This window comes from Physeter macrocephalus, chromosome 4, assembly GCF_002837175.3.
Source record: "Physeter macrocephalus isolate SW-GA chromosome 4, ASM283717v5, whole genome shotgun sequence".
Taxonomy (NCBI): domain Eukaryota; kingdom Metazoa; phylum Chordata; class Mammalia; order Artiodactyla; family Physeteridae; genus Physeter; species Physeter macrocephalus.
Genome location: NC_041217.1, coordinates 34,912,573 through 34,933,991, shown reverse-complemented (window position 1 = coordinate 34,933,991; position 21,419 = coordinate 34,912,573). Strand labels below are relative to the sequence as shown.

Below are 21,419 nucleotides of genomic sequence, written 5' to 3'. Positions count from 1 at the left end.
GGCTCACGGGCCCAGCCGCTCCGCGGCACGTGGGATCCTCCCGGACCGGGGCGCGAACCCGGTTCCCCTGCATCGGCAGGCGGACGCGCAACCACCGCGCCACCAGGGAAGCCCTCACAGAGATTTTCAGCAAGAGTCAGGAGAAGGTGAGCGTGGAGTAGGGTGATGAGTTTGCCTGGGACTGAGGAGTTTCTGAGGATGTGCAGCTTTAAATGCTGAAACCAGGATAGCCCCAGGCAAATGGAGATGACTTGTCACCCTGGCGGGAGCAGCCGGCCCGGCTTGAGGGCGCCTGCTGGAGACCGGTGAATGAGAAAGCTGGCTGAGAACATGGGGCCCCACCTGCAAACTTTAAACTTGAACCACAAAGGCAGGGTGAGTGGCAATTTAGTTGTGACTCTAGTAGCCTAAACTATTGTCTAATGAATGCCAGGCCCTGGAGGAAGAAATGCAAGGAATAACAATACAAGGCCCCCAAATTCAGAGGAAAAATTAAACATGCGCTGAATCTTACGTGAAACCATGAGTGATAGCTCCTCTAAAGGAAAAACAAAATAGCAGAGGAGAGAGAGATTCTAGCTGGATGCAGACTGAGGGAAGAAGTGAGAAGAAGTTTCCAAGCTGGGGTTTGAAGACTGGATTGGTTTGAAGGGAGGTGGTGAGGAAGGGTGAAGGACATCCTGAGGGAGAAGACACATGCAGAAGTAAGTACACAGCATGTTCTGTAACTTGTGGGGCTGGGCGTCGGACAACAGCATGAGGATGCAGTGTGCATTGCAGCTGGAATGTGAGCTTATATGAGATCCCTGGGCCTGGACTTTATTCTGAGACTGGAAAAAAATCTATCAGAGATTTTCAGAACAAGAAAACGACAGAGATCAGAGCTAGACACTCAACAAAGGGTTGTTCTTAACCATTTGCAGGGAAGGGGAGTCCATAACCCGCTTAGGTATTACTTCCTGCATCTCATAACCTTTACCAGCAGGAAGTTCTCTCTAATGTCTAACACATTCTGTGATCCTGATGCTTTCCGTGCTTTGTGAATCTCTATGTCAAACTGAGAGTTCCACAGAGTTCAAAGGAGACACTACCCAAGAGAACGCAAAGGAAAATGATATTTTACTCTGGGACTTGAAGGATTAACCAAATACTGGGACTCTGTTCCAAGAACCATCCAGGAGAAGAAACACAACTTACGCAAGACTATTCCTTACGAGAAAAAAAATTCCTGTGCTGGAAATGTACTCAAGGAAGAGAAGAAGGGAGAGGAGGAAAGGGGGGCAGAGGAGAAGGAACGAAGAAGGAAGGATGAGGAGGTAAAAGAGTAGAAAGAGGAAGAAGAGAAGGCAGATGAGGAAGAGGAAAGGGAGGCATACTGAGTTAAATGACACCCTTCCCCACCAAATATATCCAAGTCCTAAATCCCAGTACCAGTGAATGTGACTTTATTTGGAAAGAGGGTCTCAGCAGATGTAATTAACTTAAGGATCTCGAGATGTGATCATCCTGGATTTAGGGTGGGCCCCGAGTCCAATGACTGGTGTCTTTATAAGTGAAAGGAGAGGGAGGTTTGATGCACAGAGGCAAAGGGCGAAGGCCATACAGAGGCAGAGATGGACGTTATGCCTCCACAAGCCAAGGGACGCCAGGAGCCACCAGAAGCTGGAAGAAGCAAGGAAGGATTCTCCCCCAGAGCCTTCAGAGGGAACTCGGCCCTGCTGACACCATTTCTGACCTCTGGGCTCCAGAAGTTGTGAGAGAAGAAATTCCTGTTGTTTTAAGCCACGCAGTGTGTAGTCATCTGTTTACAGCAGCTGCTGCAGCAAACTAATGCACTTGGGGATCCCCTGTGTGAGTGCGTGTTGGGAGACGGTGGGGAGATACCAGTGTACCAACCTAGAGAAGCTTCTGGTCTGATGGTTTTCTTTACCCTGGGAAGCTCCAACTGATGAAGGAAATCTGAGACTGCTAGACCATACAGGACATAGTCGTAAATAATAGTAGAGACATGCAGATAACGTGGAAACAAAGTCAACTACAATTGAAACTTGGAGTCCAAATGCCACTGACAGCCTAAGAAAGCCTGAGGCCAGGCTCCTTGGCCTCAGTGACAGGAAGCGGCACCACATGCCCTGGACATTTGTTGTCAGGCTCAGGCCAGGGCCTCGGACGCATGCTTCCCACTGTTTCTATGGAGGAGCATCTTTTGTTTCCTGAACCAAAGCCTCAGGGTCATAAATAACCCATAGTAAACCCACTGGGGGCTTATAGGCATGACTTATTTGTAAATGCCATGAAAAGCCCCTGGCCTAGAAGGTTCTGCACCCAGAGTGCATTACATGCACGGTTCCTATTCTCCCCAGGCCCTTCCCCAGCCCTATAATCAGCCTATTGTACTTACGAAGGATTTGGGGCTCAAGCAAGTAGCCCCAAATGGGGACATTTACCCTCCGTAAAGTACACATGTAGATGAATAACAACGGATCACCACATGGCTCATGACAGGGTTTCTGAGCTTACAGATGTCAGGTGAATCTTTACCTCTAATGCAAAGGAAGAAAAAAATACTTCCCTAGCCAAGCAAAGCGGACCCGACAACACCAGCTGGTGAAGGAACAAGATGCTTGGGGTGATTGGATCCAGGGAATGGTTGGTGGATTATCCAGCTCTCTTCTCCCTGGCTGCTTCCTTTAGGACTAGTATTTGACAGGAGGAAATGCTGCGTGTGTGCACGTGAGTACACACACCCACACCCCCCCCCCGCCCCACACACGGCAACAGCAACAGTGCTGGCAGACAGCCCGGTCCATGGGGAAGCCTGCAAACCTCTAGCCATGGATGTGAGAAGGGCTCACATGCCCATGTGCAAACAGTGCCTGGCTCTGCAGAAGGAGACAGCAGCCAAAGCCCACACAGTGACAAAGGGGCAGCTGCTTATGCTCTGGCCCCCTCTGTGAGCCCTGAGCACATGAGCGGTCACCAGCAGTGTGGAGGGGGTAGGAAGAAGCACAGAGCACCGCGGGTGCTACCCCTGCACATGGCACGGGACGCAGCTGCGTTGTCAGGTGAGTTGGGCTGGGGGGCGTGGAGAAACACTGCTTGAAGTGACTGATTATAGACTCCAAGGAGTTTTGTCACTGGGACCGTAATTAGGAGCACCAGCCAACAAGCCTTGTGCCCAAAGCATCCCTGTTCAGGTTCTAACCTGAGAGAAACGTCAGAGTGGAATGAGGAGGTGCTGAAACACAAAGCCCTGGATGAAAAGCCTGGCAGCTTCTCAGCTGCCTCGACATGCAGTGAAACAAACAGTGAAACAAAGCCGCTCTGCTGCTGGATTCATCTGGCCTTGAGGCAGAAGGGTTGAGAAAATTGAATTTGGAACGCCAGCTCTGCCCTGGGTTTTTCTTCCAGCCCAGCTCACAGTTCGGGGTTAGCAAAGGCATCTGCCTCCCTGCGTGAAATTTTAGCTGTGCACAGCAAGGACCAAGTTCCCCTCTTCAATAAATAATGCCTGCCAAATCCGCTTATCCCCCTGCAACTCTCCAGTCACAGGTATCCTTTGCCTTTACTTCTCTCTCCCCTTTCTTTCCCTTAGCCCAATTCTTTCCCCACACCCTCACTGTCCTAGAGCAAAAGGAAGCGGCTTCCACTCAGAGCAAGTTTTCTGAGTCCTCCCCAGAGCCAAGTGAAAACCAAACAGAGAGGATGTCAGAGAAAGCAGCACCCTTCACACCCCACCCCCACCCCGAGGCTTACATAATCATTTCATCATCTCTTTTATGAAATCGAGTTCAAATTCCTATGGCGAAATTCCTCCAAGTGCTTGAAAATGGGACTTCAGGGAAGGAAATGTCACCAGTTTACTACATGGCCTGCTGCTAGCTAGAGCCCTGAGTAGTGTACTTTGTCAAGATTTTCAGTATTGTTTTAATTGAGATATAATTGGCAAGTACCATTCTATTAGTTTCAGGTGTACAGCATAATGATTCAATATTTGTATATATTGTGAAATGATCATTGCAAGTCCAATTAACATCAGTCACCAAGGATTTTAAGTGATCTATGCCAATTCATAACTCTGCAGGTGTTCTCTTCTTTTTCCATGTCATTCTCCCACCCGCTGCCATCTGCCATAGGATTTGTCCCAGGCCTGGGGAAGCCCTCTCCCTGCTTCAGTTACTGGGACCAGCTTCTCTTCTCCATGCATCCAGTTGGTTACAGAGCTCCAACACGGTTAGATGCACTATCACACCTCACCAACAGGAGGCGCCAAATATATGATGTGCTCCAGCTGGAGGAGTGCAGGATTTTCCCTGCGATAATACAAACAAGTATCCTCTTTTAAAAATTCATACTCTGTGAACCAGAAGCTATTTCATGTCTGGTTTAAGCACTTGCGAAGAGTGTGCTGGGAAATGCAGCAGAACACAGGAGCTGTCTGCAAATAGATCTCCAAGGAAAAAGGAACCATCCTCGGCATGCTGCTTGTAGCAAGGGGCTTCTTAAAAATTAAATCTGTTCTGGAAAACACACAGGCTCTTGCTATTATAGGCAGCCCAGGGACAGTCAGGTGGATGTAAAAGCCTGGAAAGTAAAAAGGTTTGAGTTGCTGCTGGGTTCCTACAACACTGCTGGGTAGAGAAGAGATAGCAAGCTCACTCTAGACCCTGGAGAGCATCATATCCTAGTCCACTTCTCCTTGGGGTCTCTAGACACCTCTAGGAAAGGAGAATCCTGAAGCTGCCCTAGCCTGTAAGTCTGGGACAAATGCCCTTTTGAAGTCTTCAAGCAACCTCTTTAGGTAAAATCAGGTGGGGTTTTAGAAAAAAAAGAACAAAGAAAAAAAATTGAGGGGTGAGGAGACTGGCTAGTGGTTCCCTCAGCAGGCCCTCTCTTCTCGAATTCTTACTGATTAGATTCACTATTTTCCCATCATCCATGCAAAGACACATTCCTGATTAAGTATCAGCCATTTAACCAGCCATCTCTATGTGCTGTCCACCATGAGGCATTAAACCAAGCAGGACCCTGTGGGGCTCCTGGGCAAGGAAGCCCTTCTGTGTCCCCCGTTTCTTGTTTGTAGGGAAGAGACTCCAGCCTCCATGACCTTCCTTGAGTCCCAAAGGGCAGATTCGAACAGTTGCTGATCAGGGAAGGGAGGGGATGCAGAGGCAAGGGAGGAGCAGCCAAGAAACAGTAATGCAGCCTCGGGGCAGGTCCTGGTTCCGCCTCAAGAGATACACATAACAATATCTTCGAGCTCTTCTACAGAACTAAAACCCCCAACAAGTGGAAGATGTCAGCATTCTTCATTCCAGAGAAGACCGAGGCCAGATTAAAAGGATCAGAGACGCTCATCAAGAGATTACCTGAGGCCAGATTAAAGGAGTGCAGCCCCTACACATACTCTGATGTTATCCGCAACCCCACCCTTGAACCATCGCTATAAAACTCCTCACCAGATCCTCCCAGGTCGGGACAAACAATTTTTCAGGGCACAAGCCCGCTGTGCCCCCTTTGCCTGGCAAAGCTATAAAGCTCTTCTTTACAACTTCACCCAAAACTCTTGTCTCCAAGATTCGATTCAGCACCAGTGCACAGAGGCTGAGTTTTTGGCATCAGGCATGGGGGGTACTCTCCATGGGGCATAGAGTTGCCTTCCATAAGACACAAGTGTACCCCCATAGGACTGGATTTCTCTCCCAGTCAGGTAAGTTCCCACCTCCCCTCCATCGAGATCCAGCTCAAAGTTACCCCCTCAAAGCCTTTGCTAACTACTCCTGGGCTAGAAAGGGCTTAGACTCATGGTTCTCATATGCCCACTCTGACATTAAGGCCTTTTCCCAGCCCTGGCTCTGTTCTGGGCCCCAGCATGACTCTTCAGCCTGCCCAGCTGCAAATCTCCAGCCCAGCTGGTCACCCAATCGAGAGCTGAAGGTCATTTCTCTGGCCTTTCATAATGGTCTGGGACAAATTGCAGCTCTGGATATTCCTGCCACAGACCATCACAAGGATTTTATGCCACCTCCATGGTGCCAGAGCTGACCCACGTGCCAAAGAGAACTTGTCAGGAGGAGCTCTCTGCCTCCGATTTTCTGGTTTCTACTCCATCGTTAGATTATGTGACTCACCTGGATCCCCCTCCCCTTTCTCTGAACAAACAGCAAACCATCTAGCCCTGTGGTGCCTTCCAGGAGGCCCAGATGCCCTTAGGCCACAGCTCTCTAAAGGAATTACACAGGAGACAGGCAGGGCGTGCTGCAGCCTCCAAAGCCCTGTGTGGCTGACAGCTCCTCAGGGGAACTGAGGGCACAGAGACCAGTGCTGCTATCCCTGGATCTGGGACATGGGGTCCACATTTAGAGGAGGGGCACAAAAGCAAGAGTACAGTCTTGGTGATTGCCAGACCTGGGCTCAAATTCTAGCTCCAATTAGCTTACTGGATCTGGGGCAAATTATTTAACCTAATTGGGCCTCAGGCTGCTCTGCACAGAAATGAGATGATAATGCATATAAAAGTTTTAGCGTGTACTTGGCTGGGAAACACTCAATATATGAGGGTGATTGTTATTATTTTATGCTGGCATCAGTGGTACCTACAGAGGCTGAGAGATCTCTATACCCAGGGCCTGGGGAAGAAAAAATGGGAAAGGGATGGTATGGGATATGTGGGCAAAGATTAGGAGGGGGAAAGGAGAGGTGTCTCTACAGATACCATCTTACAGTCAAGGCTTCAAAAATCTATAGCAATAACAAGAGAAAGGCAAATGGCCAGTAAGTTGATGGACTTGTATGTTCATCTGTTGGTTGGTTGGTCGGCGAGTCCATTCATTCATTCAACTATTGAATGCTTACTTTGTACTAAGCTCTAAGAGAACTGATCAGGACAGAGGCGAGTCAGGTAGACAAGGCTCAACCCTCAAGGAGCTTCTATATAGCAAGAAAGACACACAGAGTTAATTGGAAGTATGGCGAGAGCTACCAGTGAGATGACCAGTGATTATTGGATCAAAAGGACACAGGGCCTCACCTATACCAGAGAGACTGAAGAGAAGCTATATGGAGTCCTGGCCTGACTGTGGGTTTACTCTAGAAGTTTAAATTAAGTAAGGGCAGGACAAGACCATTAAGCGACACTGGTAACAAGTAAATTACACCCAACAAAGTTTGCAGTGAGAAGCACCAAAATTGGGTAGCTCCGTGACACGCATTATACTAGAAACCATCTACATGGGCATCTGGACTGGGATAGATTTGCGTGTGAGCTCCTGACGCCGGCATCCCAAGCTCCCTTGGAGGGGTTGAACTAACATTTGATTCCTTTATTCTAACATCTTAGAAGGTAGTCAGATTGGCAGCCTAGGTTCAAATCCTGACTTTCCACTATCTAAGAGCAGGGGCTGGAAAAAAAACCTCCATGACTCACTGGCAAAATTTATAAGAATGAGCTCACAGCCAAAGAGAAAACGTTTAAGAGTAGGAAGAGCATTTAAATGGGAACAAGGAAGCTCAGACACATGGCAGATGAGGTAGGAACATGAAATCCGACTGAGACCATAAAATAACCAGAAAGTAACTTGCAAGGAGGGCCTTTGATGCCAGGGAGAAAACATGTTTCAGCAGCCTTCTATTAGCGCACGTGCAGCCAAATGCTCTTTGATAACGTAAGGCTGGCTGCCCTCTAGAAAACAATCGGCTACTGAGCACTCGTGGGGAGGTGAGGGAAAGCTGAGTTCAGGAGGATGTCGAGAAAGCAGGGAGACTCCGCCAGCAATCTCTGCTGGGGATTTACCGAGGACCCAGTGAGGGACATTCCCACTGCTGAGTATCCTTGGCTTCTTGATGTTTCACGGACAAGACCTGTCCATTCTACAGGTCACTGACCATTTGAGCCAGAAGAGAGATTAAATAGGTAACTGGCCCAAGGTCACTAAAAGGAGAGCCAGGATTTGAAGTATTTCAAGTATTCTGGACTTGCCTCCATAGGATTATTCTACGAGCCAAACTATTACAGTCCCTGCTCTCCTTCTTTGCTCTGCTGCCTCCATTCCTACCGATAATGGAAGAGAACTAACCCAGCTGTGTACCTACTACCTGTAAGGCACTGGGCCTGGCACTTGATCACCCTTCCACAGCTACCCAGTGGGGTAGACAGGATGAATCCACAGAAGAGAAATAGTTGCACTTGTTCAAATTCCGCCCCACCCCTGCTGCCGACATCTCCCCAGCTAACAAGTGGCTGAGCCCAGATGTGAAGATCTTCCTTTAAAGCCTATACTTATTGCAGAACTTTATTGCTGCCCTGAAAATGGCTGGATATAGCCTGACCACCTGCAGTTTAAGCAGAGTTATACATAATGAAGCATGGAGCCCTTTCATTATCTCCCACCCCCAGGATCACGATGGGGTTCTGCGATATGCTTTTTGGGGTACTAGGGAGGATCCCCGAAAATCCATGGAAGGCCTCCCAGGTCCCTAACATCACTTCTGATCCTCTTGATGAAAAAAGGACTTGGCTTTGGTTTATATTTTGTTGTCCTGAAAGAATGATGGTCTTACCACTCACATCATCTGTCCCCTTCCCACCCTTAATTCCAACACCCTGATTTTAAAATAATCTTTATAGCTTGACAGTTTAACAGATGATTTTAATTCTACAGAAGCCCTCACTGTGGAAGAATGACAAGGAAAATATGGGCTGTGTAGAGATCATTTTGAAAACTTAGTTCTTCAGTGAGGAAGGGGATGTATTTCTAAGCACCTGGCTCTGTGGTACTTTCTTTCCATCTTACCAACCTTCCAGAAGAATTTGTTCAGGCAGAAAACTGAAAGGCTTTCCAATGCCACTTATACACAGAGCTCTCTCCAAACCTCCAATGCTTTGACCTCCTCTTCGCCAGAATAAAATGCCCTTTTGTTAGAGTGGGCTAGAAATGTACATATAGTATTCAAGACAATTCACTATGGCAACCTCAGTTTTAGAAAACTGGTGCTTTGAAACCACCAGTAACTACAGTCCCAACTCCCTCCCAGACTCACTACGTTGGGGCCTTATCAAGCTAAGAAAAATCCATCCTGGAACAAATTACTACATGCAGACACGATGCAAAACATACTTAAAAACATAAAAATACTGGCTTTAAAAATAAAGCGCCCTACACAGAGAATGAGCTCCACCCTACTAATCACCTACATGCCAATTATCCCATGCACTGACTGCTGCTAATTACCTAAACGCTTGTCTGCAATACATCATTTAATTGAGGTGCGCTTCCTCTACTGTCCTAGCAATGAGCAGGAGAACCAATCTCCTAGCCAGCACCTGGGAAGTGAGACCTCTTCCCCGGTCGTAAGGAGAGTAGAGCCTAGGTGAAACACTGATTCAGGAAAGGGTCCGGTTATAAACAAAGAGGGGCAAAGCATGAACTCAGAACCTCCTGGACTGAAGGTGGAAGGTGAGGATAGGCACCATGTCAACTTTTTTTGTTTTAATGCATATGATCTTCTCAATAAACCTAGTTAGGGGGGACTTTTATTAGACCCTTTTCACAGATGAGGAAACTGAGGCTTAGAATAGTTCAGTAACTTTCACAGGGGCACACAGCTAATCAGGAGTCACGCCAGGGTTCAAAACCAGGTCCTTAACTCCAAAGCGGGTGCTCTTTTTAGTAAGTCACTAACATCACGGCCAAGCTGACCTGCTGGGCCATGCCTCCCCAGCACACCCACCAATGGTGTAGCTGTCACTCTGACGGGAAAACCTCTCATGTCTCGCAACCTGGGATATGACTGGGATTTACTGTACAATAAAGTATCCTCCAAGTGTCCTGAAGGATAGCAAAGGCCATTGGAGATATTTTGGAGACAATCTGTGCCACCTCTGAAAAGTCAACAGACTGGGAGAAAGCAGAAGCTGAAGAATGCCAACATGGGAAAAGCTGAGAGCCACACTTAACTGAGGCCCACCACAGGATGCAATGCTGCTTATCAGGAAGATGGGGGCAGGTGCCGGTTTGGAATCTACCCCTTATGAGCTGGGTGGCCTTGGAAAAGTGATTCTCTTCTCCATGGGGTCCTAGTTGCTTCCTTTGAGAAGTGGGGTTGGTACTGTAATGTCATGAGGTTGTTCTGAGGATTTAATAAGCTGACATAAAACATATACTAACATTGTGACGTATCTGGAGTTGGTAATAATGTTACTATTAATAGTGCACAAAGCTCCGATTGCCTGTAGGAAAATGCCCGGAGAGCCTGACATCCTAGGAAGCCGAGGGTCTAAGATGAGGAAGGTCTCACTTCCCCTTTTTTTCATGAACAAGTACACGCCACCTCCTCAGAAGAGAGGAGGATGCCGTGCTTTCCTCTTGGCAAAATACTGATGCCCTGGTGACTGACCTAACAGGTCAGAACAACCTCATTTTTCCCTCCTTGAATGGAACTAGCCAAAAGAGTGGGTGTGTGCTGACCTCGCCACTGACAGGAGCTAAAGGGACAGTGAGGCCAGACCAGCTGGCCCCTCCTTTGCTACAAGAGGTGCAGAGATCGCTGGGATAACATCCACCCCACAGAACGTTCTGCAGAGCAAGTGCCCTGCCATTCTGCAGAGCAGGTACCCTGTATACACAAAGGCAGAAGCGTAAGATAAGAAAGGAGTGTCAAGTGGATGAAACAAAATAATAACTCACAGTTTAATTGAGCACATACTATGTTCTAGAACCTGTGTGTAGAAGCTTTGCAAATATTATCTTATTTAATCCTCATAATTATCTTACAAGTAGACCTTTCCATCAGTCCCATTTTACAGATGGGGAAGCATTTAGAGCTTGCAGAAGCACTGAGTGGCACAGCAGGATGCAGACTAAAGTCTCATCTGGCTCAGAGCCCACAGACAAGGAAAACCAAAGGTCAAAATGCTGGATTGGCCTTCAGGTTCTGCCTCCTTCATCCTTGCCTGTGACCTCAGGTGTCTTTGGAGGAAGGTAACAGGTCCTCCATGAGTTGGGTCCCAAGAGCAGTGCCAAGGGCTGGGTGGTGCTCATACACATGGGTTCAGGGATAAGGGGGTGAGACTTGGAATACAGAGGCCAGGGTCAGCCATGAAGCTGTGAGAAGCCGGAAGAGACCTGGTCAATGAGTCATTTCCGGCTCTGGTTCTTTCTTTACTATGACCTTTCTATAAAATGTCATATTTGTGAAATGAGGGTGGTGGTGAAATGGAGGAGAGACTGGATGTTCACTGAGGCACCTTCCAGCACAGAGTTCTTGCTGTGCACTGGAGGACATCTACAGGACCGAACAACTCCCCAAACAGATGTCAAAGGCACTGTGTTCTCAGGAATCTTTGCAAATAACACACTCGATTTTCCCAAGATAGAAACAGCCGCAAGAATACACTTCATTTGGCCAGAAAAAAATAGCTACAAGAATGATTCATGCATGTAATGCTCTCATCTTCTATGCCCTATGTAACTAGGCATTAATTCGCAGAAGGACAAAATGAGAGACTACAATGAATATACCAAAATGCCTTTTTTTTTTCTCTTTATATAAAGGATCTCACTAAAATTCTCTCGGATCCATATCAGACTCATAGGCACTTGAGAGTGGAAGGACACTTGAAGATCAACTGATCTGACTCTCCATTGGATGGCTAAGTCCCCTCCACAGTGTCTCTGAGGGGTCTCCAGGGGATGCCTAAATACCTCCAGGACAAGAAACCAGATACCTATTGAATTCAATGGGCAGCTCTGATCTTTTCTGAGGTCTTTCTTATACTGTCTGCAGCTTTGGTTCCACCTCTGCACCTTGTGGCCACACAGACTATGCCAAATGCTCCTCCACACAGACCTTCAGAAACGTGGTCCCCAAGTCTTCTCTTCTGCAGAGCTGTCAATCATTCTGCACTTACAAAAACAATCTGACCGCTGACACATTGTTGTTTTTGTTGTCGTCCTTGGTTTTTCTAAGACAGATTTACTTGATCCACAATTTTTCCAAGATGATTAGTCCTCCAAATAACCCAAACTGTGCATTTTTTCCAACCTATATTATCAGCAACACTGAAAGCTGATCATAATCAACTTGCTTTCATAAAAAGAAGGAATCCATCAAAAAATAGACTTTAAGAGAATCCACTTGGCTAAAACTATCACCAGCGAGCGTTCCATGTTCGCAGATAAACAAGGAAGAACTATGAATGCACATTTCTCCCCCACTACCCATTCCCCACTGGAATTTAAACGACCAGCTTTCCAATCACAGAACCATAAAAATCATCAATCATCTGGCCACAACCTCACATCTTATGATGTGGATACTGAGGCCCAGATATCCCATCTCTTTCTCCATGCCATCCCCGGATGTTTTTATAATTCCCCGTGCTGGTTTAGGCACTGGGGATACCAAGCCCTTGCCCTCCCAGGTCTCTGAGCAGGGACTCACAAGGCAGTGCAATTCAAGGAATGTAAAATAGGTAGAAGCACATTGTTGGGGTAACCCAATGACAGGCATTTGCAACTTTGTACAAAAAACTTGGCAAAAGGCTGTTTCCTTTCTCTGTGCCTTTACTCAAGCTGCTTCTCCAAGTGCAACCCTCTTCTTTGTTTGGCAAACTGATCCTTTAAGACTCAGCTCAGGTATCACCAACCCCACCAATACTTTCTCCCTGACTCCCCCTTTATCTGCCCTTCTCTTTTATGATCCCGTAACACCTTGTACAAATCACACTCATTGTACTTAGCACCGTGTCCCACACTCAGCCTTCCCGTGTGGATTGTCTCCATTAGACTTGAGCTTCCTGAAGCTAGGGAACTGAGTTTTACCCAGTTTTATACATCTAGTCTAGTTCAGTTGGCATGTACTGGGTTTGATGAACAAATAAACATTTCAGCAGACTCTTAAGGGTTAACAGGAATTTGTCACACACAGAAGAAAAGAAAAGAATTCCAGGTCAGGAACCCCATGCAGAGACACAGTGCTCTGAAAGGGTGTGGCGTGTCTGCAGAACTGTGTGGGCCATTCTCCTGGTGGGCGTGGGAAGAGTGCTGGGGTTGGAGCTCGGGGGTTAAGTCTGGGCCAGATGTGAAAAACCACATAAGCCGTGCTGAAGTTTGCAGACATTATCCTGTAGTTAGGGTGGGGGCAAAAAGTCTTTACGGAGGGGAGTGACGTCATCCCATTAGTCTTTAAGGTCACATAAGTGGCCATGGAGGAAGCACCGCATTGAGGAGAGACACAGGGAAGGAGGGTGTGTTTGGAGCCTATTGCTTGCTTCAGGACAGGGGGAGACTCTGTATCAGGGGTGCCGTGGTCCAAGAGCTCAGGAAGAGCCCTGAGGGGGGATGCAAAGTGTGGACTCAGGTTTGAGAGCATCCGTGAAACCAACAGGATCTGATGAGTAAACTGAGGCGTGGGAGACAGGGAAGAAGCATCAGTGTTGACGGCAGTGTTTCTAACCTGGAACCCCGGGGCGAGACAGACAATGTTAACAGAGACAGGGACCACGAGAAGAGGAACAGTTTGGGTGGGGGGGGGGGGCAGATCGTGAGGTCATTTCTGGAAAGATTCCTATGACAATCCTCCAAGATGATGTCTATAGGTTGAGAGCTACTTCTTAACTAAAGGATATAAATGAAATGCAAGAAAATCAGTCATGAAAACCTCAAGAGTACAAGACATATTTTAATCCTCACAGAGACAGACGGAGCAATTCTGATGATTTGAGGGTGAAAGGAACAAGTTCAGATGAGAAATCTTCTGGTTCTTAAAACTACAAATCACTTCTCAGTCCGTTAAATTGACAGTTGTATACAAAATATTCTCTAGGCAATCAGATTCCATCTCTTTCTTATTTTCTGGACTCAACTGAATCATTTTCATATCTTTAAAAAAATTATTATTACCAGCTGGCTAATAGCCTCACACCATTTAGTGGGTCCTAGTCGCCAGGGAGAATTCAGTTTATATTAATTAAGTGGTCCCACTCAGCCATTTTATTGACTAACAACCTCATTTTTTACTCATCTTTTCAAAATGCTAGAAGGTCAGGATTTTACTGAGGAAAAGCCCACAGACACACTCATGAACAAATCCCTTCTGCACCAAAATCAATCCATCTTTTAATCTAGCAACATCCTTTTCTCTCTCATTTCATAGCAAAAGCTCTGAAGAGCAAGCAACAAACAGAACCTCTACAGAACCAATTGCTCCGTTTAAATAAACAGCAAAAGGACTTTCCTGGCCCATGTGGTTATCCTAAGTGTACAGAGACTGCTCTTGGTAGAAAAGAAACTGAAACTGCCAGCTCACCCTCTTCCTCAAGTTGTAGGTGAGAATGAGGTTCCGGGAGAAGGAGTGGGAGAAGGCTGTGTAGAATTCCAGCACTTTCTGCAGGGCGTCCCGCTTGATCACATGCAGGTCACAGTAGGTCAAGGCCCTGACGTTGGCACAGGACTGGGCAAGGGTGGCTTCCTTCCAGAACACGTCTCCAAACACGTCTCCCTTCCCTGAGGAGAGAAAATGGTGATGAGGAAAGTATCAGAAGGAGGTGTCTGGCCATCGGGGCTGGCTTCCCACTGTCTCCCAGAGTTGCTGTCCATTTGGCATCCCATGGCTTGGGCTTAGAAAAGGCAAAAATGGTTTTAATTTGGACCTTAGCAACATGCAATTTAAGAAACTTTAAAATACCATAGGATATATGTCAAAGTTCAACCAATAACTTTGGGTTCATTTGTGACCTCCTGAACACCCTATCCAAAATGGGAACCCCGTGTTATTCTTTATCACCCATGGTTTTCCGAAGCATCAATCATAGTCTGCAATTATATTATTTACTTGTTTTTTGTCTGTCTCCCAACATGAGCATTCCTGTGTCTCATCTCTCCACTAACACACAGTGTCTGGCACACAGTAGGAGTTCTCACAATATCTGCCGGCAAAAGAGAAGTGAGGAAGGAAGGCGAACTGTGGGTCTACGTTAGTGGGACTGAGAGGCACACACTAGGCTGCGATGGGGAGGGTGTGGACTCTTCGTTGGAAGCTGAAGAACAGGAGGTGTCTCCCCCGTTTAGGATGACATACATGGAAGGAGTCAGGCAAGAGTGGAGCTCCTCTTCTCCCACACTCTGTCCACTGCCCTGAGGTTTATGTTTGTGTGGTGCCTCATTCCTCACCCTCTCTCCCATACCTTCTTCCATGTTCCTCCCCTTGCCAAATGCCCTCCTGGCGGTGTAAAAAGACGGGCCCAATATAAGTGGCATCTCCAGGATCCTCTATACCTAGTATTCCACAAGACTATATTTAACAATATATTTAATAATAAGTCAATAGAGTACTCATCCCACATAGCCATATTCTGGCTCAAACTTCTATCAATCTCCTCTAAATATCTCTTTTTCACACCTAGGGATATTCTTCCTACCTTTCCCAGAAAACAATGTTTTAACATATGTCTAATGCAAAACTTAATTCATTCCTGGCACAGCATCTGCTTATAAAGAGCTTGAAATGTTGTTTCTCTTGCTTTTAAATTTTCAGCACAGATAAACACAAATTTGAATCCCCAGGGAGCCAGAGAGGAGTATTTGTGGGTGGGGGGGTGGGGGGAAGGAAACAATGCAACAAGGGTGAAAATCAATCTAACAACTCTCAAGGGAGTTGTCAGCCCATGCATCCAGATCAGCCACACTCTGCAGCTAGAACCCAGGTACCCGCGACTCAGTGTGATTTACAGGGCAACTGTTTTCCTAATTCAGGCTAAGGAGGCAATTAGAGTTTTAAGCCTCTGGAAAGAATTTGACTTTTTCTCAAACACCAAAAAGTGTCCACTCTAAGTACATAAGGTACTCCATGGGGAAAGCCCTCTCTAAGCACCTCCACGACGTAAGCTGAAAAGCAAGTATACTGGACACATTACTCTATGTGTTTGTGAAATAATGTGTAGTTCTAATTTATGAAGACGGTTTCACCAACTCAATATGAGTAGGATACATGCTTGGGGTAGCAGTTAGGTAAATATGCCTTTAAAACTGTGCTATGTAAATTCCCTTACCAGGTGTTTTTCAGCCATCTGTTATATGAGTGCGCTAATGTAGGGCAGGGGCCAGCGGATGGTAATGTTTCTCTCAGTGTGATACCACCTGGCTTCCACGGAGAGAGGTTCATTCAGTGTGTGCTCCCTAGCATGGAGTCCTCACCAAAAAGGCTGGACAATTCATTCATACATATGGAGCATTCTATAACCCCTCTTTACTGCTCTGCAATGCCTCTCACACCTTTCATAATTATGTAATCCTATTCTCCTGGAGAATGCTCTTTTTCTGACATGCAGTATGGTAAATAGTAAAAAAAAAAAAAAATGGACCCTACACATATACTGCAACTTACTTCAAGAGGCAAAGCCTAATTCCCTTTCCTTGAATCTGAACTCACTTTAGTCTCTTGCCTTCACCAGTAGAATGTGGCAGAAATGATGTTCCAGGATTTTCAGGCAGGGTCATAAGAAGCCTTGTAGCTTCTGCCTGTGTCTCTTGGAACACTTACTCTCAGGATTCTCCCTCTTGGACCCAACCACCATGTTTTGAGAAGAACAAACCACACAAGAGTTCACACAGAAGTGATCTGGGGACAGCCAGGCTCTGTCAGTCATGTAAGCAAGCCATCTTGGCCATCCAGCCCGGTCGAGCCTGCAGATGACTGTAGCCCCAGCCAATGCCGGACAGCAACCACATGTGGGAATTTCAAGGGAGAACCAGCCAGCTGAGCCAAACAACCCACAGAATCATGAGAAACAATTTCTTAAGCCACTAAATTTAGGAGCTGTTTGTTAAGCAGAAATAGATAACCAGAACACACAGAATCATCGAATTCTAGGATGAGAGGCCCATGAGAAATTACTTAATTGTTTACCTAATATTCCAGCAGAACACTGAAAACCATCCCAGCTCTGAACTGGCACCCCACTTCCTCCCCTGAAATAACGAAATGAGAAAGAGCTAGAGGTAGCTCTAATGGGCAGGTTCTCCTAAGTGAGCGTTTTGCCTATCAGTGAGAAAATGCAGAATTTGCAAGTTCTGCAGTCTCCTATTGTGATCAAATGTGGTATAACTAAGCCAGAACTATTGAGAGTAGACCATTGGCAATCTTGCCTAATTCTTATTAAGATTACTTCCTTTAAGCAACTTAAGCTTCCATCAACAGATGACTGAGTAAAGAAGATGTGGTGTATGCGTGTATACATGTCACAAACACACAATGGAATACTACTCAGCCATAAAAAAGAATGAAATGTTGCCATTTGAAGCAACAGGGATGGACTTGGAGGGTATTATGCTAAGTGAAATAAGTCAAAGAAAAACGAATACTGTATGATATTACTTACATGTGGAATCTAAAAACAATACAACAAATTAGTGAATAAAACAAAAAAGAAGCAGACTCACAGAGAACAAACTAGTGGTTACCAGTGTGGGGAGAGGGAATGGGGAGGGGGAATATAGGGGTAAGGGAATAAGAGGTACAAACTATTAGGTATAAGCTAAGCTACAAGGACATACTGTACAACGTGGGGAATATAGCCAACATTTTCTAATAACTATAAATGGAATATAACCCTTAAAAATTGTGAATCACTATTCTGTATACCCATAACATATAATATTGTATGTAAACTATACTTCAATTTAAAAACCTATAGAGGATTGGTTCAAGGTGGCGGAGTAGAAGGATGTGTTCTTACTCCCTCGTGTGAGAGCACTGGAATCACAACTAACTGCTGAACAATCATCGACAGGAAGACACTGGAACTCAACAAAAAAGATACCCCGCATCCAAAGACAAAGAAGAAGCCACAATGAGACGGTAGGAGGGGCGCAATCACAATAAAATCAAATCCCATAACTGCTGGGTGGGTGACTCACAAACTGGAGAACACTTATACCACAGAAGTCCACCCACTGGAGTGAAGATTCTGTGCCCATGTCAGGCTTCCCCACCTGGGGGTCCGGCAACGGGAGGAGGAATTCCTACAGAATCAGACTTTGAAGGCTAGCGGGATTTGATTGCAGGACTTTGACAGGACTGGGGGAAACAGAGACTCCACTCTTGGAGGGCACACACAAAGTAGTGTGTGCACCAGGACCCAGGGGAAGGAGCTGTGACACTATAGGAGACTGAACCAGACCTACCTGCTAGTGTTGGAGGGTCTCCTGCAGAGGCGGGGGTTGGCTCTGTCTCACCATGAGGACAAGGACACTGGCAGCAGATATTCTGGGAAGTACTCCTTGGCATCAGCCCTCCCAGGGTCTGCCACTAGCCCCACCAAAGAGCCGGGGTAGGCTCCAGTGTTGGGTTGCCTCAGGCCAAACAACCAACAGGGAGGGAACCCAGCCCCACCCATCAGCAGAGGAGCAGATTAAAGTTTTACTGAGCTCTGCCCACCAGAGCAACAGCCAGCTCTACTCACCACCAGTCCCTCCCATCAGAAAACTTGCACAAGCCTCTTAGATAGCCTCATCCACCAGAGGGCAGACAACAGAAGAAAGAAGAACTACAATCCTGCAGCCTGTGGAACAAAAACCACATTCACAGAAAGATAGGCAAAATGAAAAGGCAGAGGGCTATGTACCACATGAAGGAAAAATATAAAAAGCCAGAAAAACAACTAAATGAAGTGGAGATAGGAAATCTTCCAGAAAAAGAATTCTGAATAATGATAGTGAAGATGATCCAGGACCTCAGAAAAAGAATGGAGGCAAAGATGGAGAAGATGCAAGAAATGTTTAACAAAGACCTAGAAGAATTAAAGAACAAACACGTAGAAGAATTAAAGAACAAACAAACAGAGATGAACAATAACATAACTGAAATGAAAACTACACTAGAAGGAATCAATACCAGAATAACTGAGGCAGAAGAATCGATAAGTGACCTGGAAGACAGCATGGTGGAATTCACTGCTGCGGAACAGAATAAAGAAAAAAGAATGAAAAGAAATAAAGACGGCCTAAGAGACCTCTGGGACAACATTAAACACAACAACATTTGCATTATAGGGGTCCCAGAAGGAGAAGAGAGAAAGGACTAGAGAAAATATTTGAAGAGATTAGAGTTGAAAACTTCCCTAACATGGGAAAGGAAATAGCCACCCAAGTCCAGGAATCGTAGAGAGTCCCACACTGGATAAACCCAAGCAGAAACATGTCGGGACACATAGTAGTCAAGCTGGCAAAACTTAAAGACAAAGAAAAATTATGGAAAGCAGCAAGGGAAAATGACAAATAACATACAAGTGAACTCCCATAAGGTTAACAGCTGATTTCTCAGCAGAAACTCTACAAGCCAGAAGAGAGTGGCATGATATACTTAAAGTGATGAAAGGGAAGAATCTACAACCAAGATTACTCTACCCTGCAAGGATCTCATTCAGATTCAATGGAGAAATCAAAAGCTTTACAGACAAGCAAAAGCTAAGAGAATTCAGCACCACCAAACCAGCTCTACAACAAATGCTAAAGGAACTTCTCTAAGTGGGAAACACAAGATAAGAAGAGGACCTACAAAAACAAACCCAAAACAATTAAGAAAATGGTCATAGGAACATACATCTCGATAAGTACCTTAAACGTGAATGGATTAAATGCTCCAATCAAAAGACACAAGCTCGCTGAATGGATACAAAAACAAGATTCATAGATATGCTGTCTACAAGAGACCCACTTCAGACCTAGGGACACATTCAGACTGAAAGTGAGGGGATGGAAAAAGATATTCCATGCAAGTGGAAATCAAAAGAAAGCTGGAGTAGCAATACTCATATCAGATAAAATAGACTTCAAAATAAAGAATGTTACAAGAGACAAGGAAGGACACTACATAATGATCAAGGGATCAATCCAAGAAGAAGATATAACAATCATAAATATATATGCACCCAACATAGGAGCACCTCAATACATAAGGCAACTGCTAACAGCTACAAAAGAGGAAATCGACAGTAACACAATAATAGTGGGGGACTTTAACACCTCACTTATACCAATGGACAGATCATCCAAACAGAAAATTAATAAGGAAACACAAGCTTTAAAGGACACAATAGACCAGATAGAGTTCATTGATATTTATAGGACATTCCATCCAAAGGCAGCAGATTACACTTTCTTCTCAAGTGCGCACGGAACATTCTCCAGGATAGATCACATCTTAGGTTACAAATCAAGCCTCAGTAAATTTAAGAAAATTGAAATTATATCAAGCATCTTTTCTGACCACAATGCTATGAGATTAGAAATCAATTACAGGGGAAAAAAACACAAACACATGGAGGCTAAACAATACATTACTAAATAAGCAAGAGATCACTGAAGAAATCAAGGAGGAAATAAAAAAATACAATGAAAACATGACGATCCAAAACCTATGGGATGCATCAAAAGCAGTTCTAAGAGGGAAGTTTATAGCAGTACAAGCCTACCTCAAGAAACAACAAACATATCAAATGAACAATCTAAACTTACACCTAAAGGAACTAGAGAAAGAAGAACAAACAAAACCCAAAGTTAGCAGAAGGAAAGAAATCATAAAGATCAAAGCAGAAATAAATGAAATAGAAGCAAAGAACACAATAGTAAAGATCAATAAAACTAAAAGCTGGTTCTTTAAGAAGATAAACCAAATTGATAAACCATTAGCAGACTCATCAAGAAAAAGAGGGAGAGGACTCAAATCAATAAAATTAGAAATGAAAAAGTACACGTTACAACAGACACTGCAGAAATACAAAGCATCCTAACAGACTATTGCAAGCAACTCTATGCCAATAAAATGGACAACCTGGAAGAAATGGGCAAATTCTTAGAAAGGTATAACCTTCCAAGACAGAACCAGGAAGAAATAGAAAATATGAACAGACCAATCACAAGTAGTGAAATTGAAACTGTGATTAAAAATCTTCCAACAAACAAAAGTCCAGGACCAGATGGCTTCACAGGCGAATTCTATCAAACATTAGAGAAGAGCTAACACCCACCCTTCTCAAACTCTTCCAAAAAACTACAGAGGAAGGAACACTCCCAAAGTCATTCTACGAGGCCACCATCACCCTGATACCAAAATCAGACACAGATACTACAAAAGAAGAAAATTACAGACCAATATCACTGATGAATATCGATGCAAAAATCCTCAACAAAATACTAGCAAACAGAATCCAACAACACATTAAAAGGATTATACACCATGATCAAGTGGGATTTATCCCAGGCATGCAAGGATTCTTCAATATACGTGAATCAATCAATGTGATACACCATATTAACAAATTGAAGAATAAAAACCATACGATTATCTCAATAGATGTAGAAAAAGCTTTTAACAAAATTCAACATCCATTTATGATAAAAACTCTCCAGAAAGTGGGCATA

The 21,419-nt window shown here is 45.1% G+C and overlaps 1 protein-coding gene across 1 annotated transcript in view; it reads right to left on the bottom strand.

Annotated features, from left to right (window-relative positions):
* Positions 1–21,419, bottom strand: part of KCNH1 (potassium voltage-gated channel subfamily H member 1) — a 436,627-nt gene that overhangs the window by 95,987 nt on the left and 319,221 nt on the right. Inside the window, exon 10 of the mRNA XM_024133828.2 lies at positions 14,308–14,504. Within this exon, the coding sequence (XP_023989596.1) occupies positions 14,308–14,504 (197 nt within the window). The remainder of the gene's footprint in view (positions 1–14,307; positions 14,505–21,419) is intronic.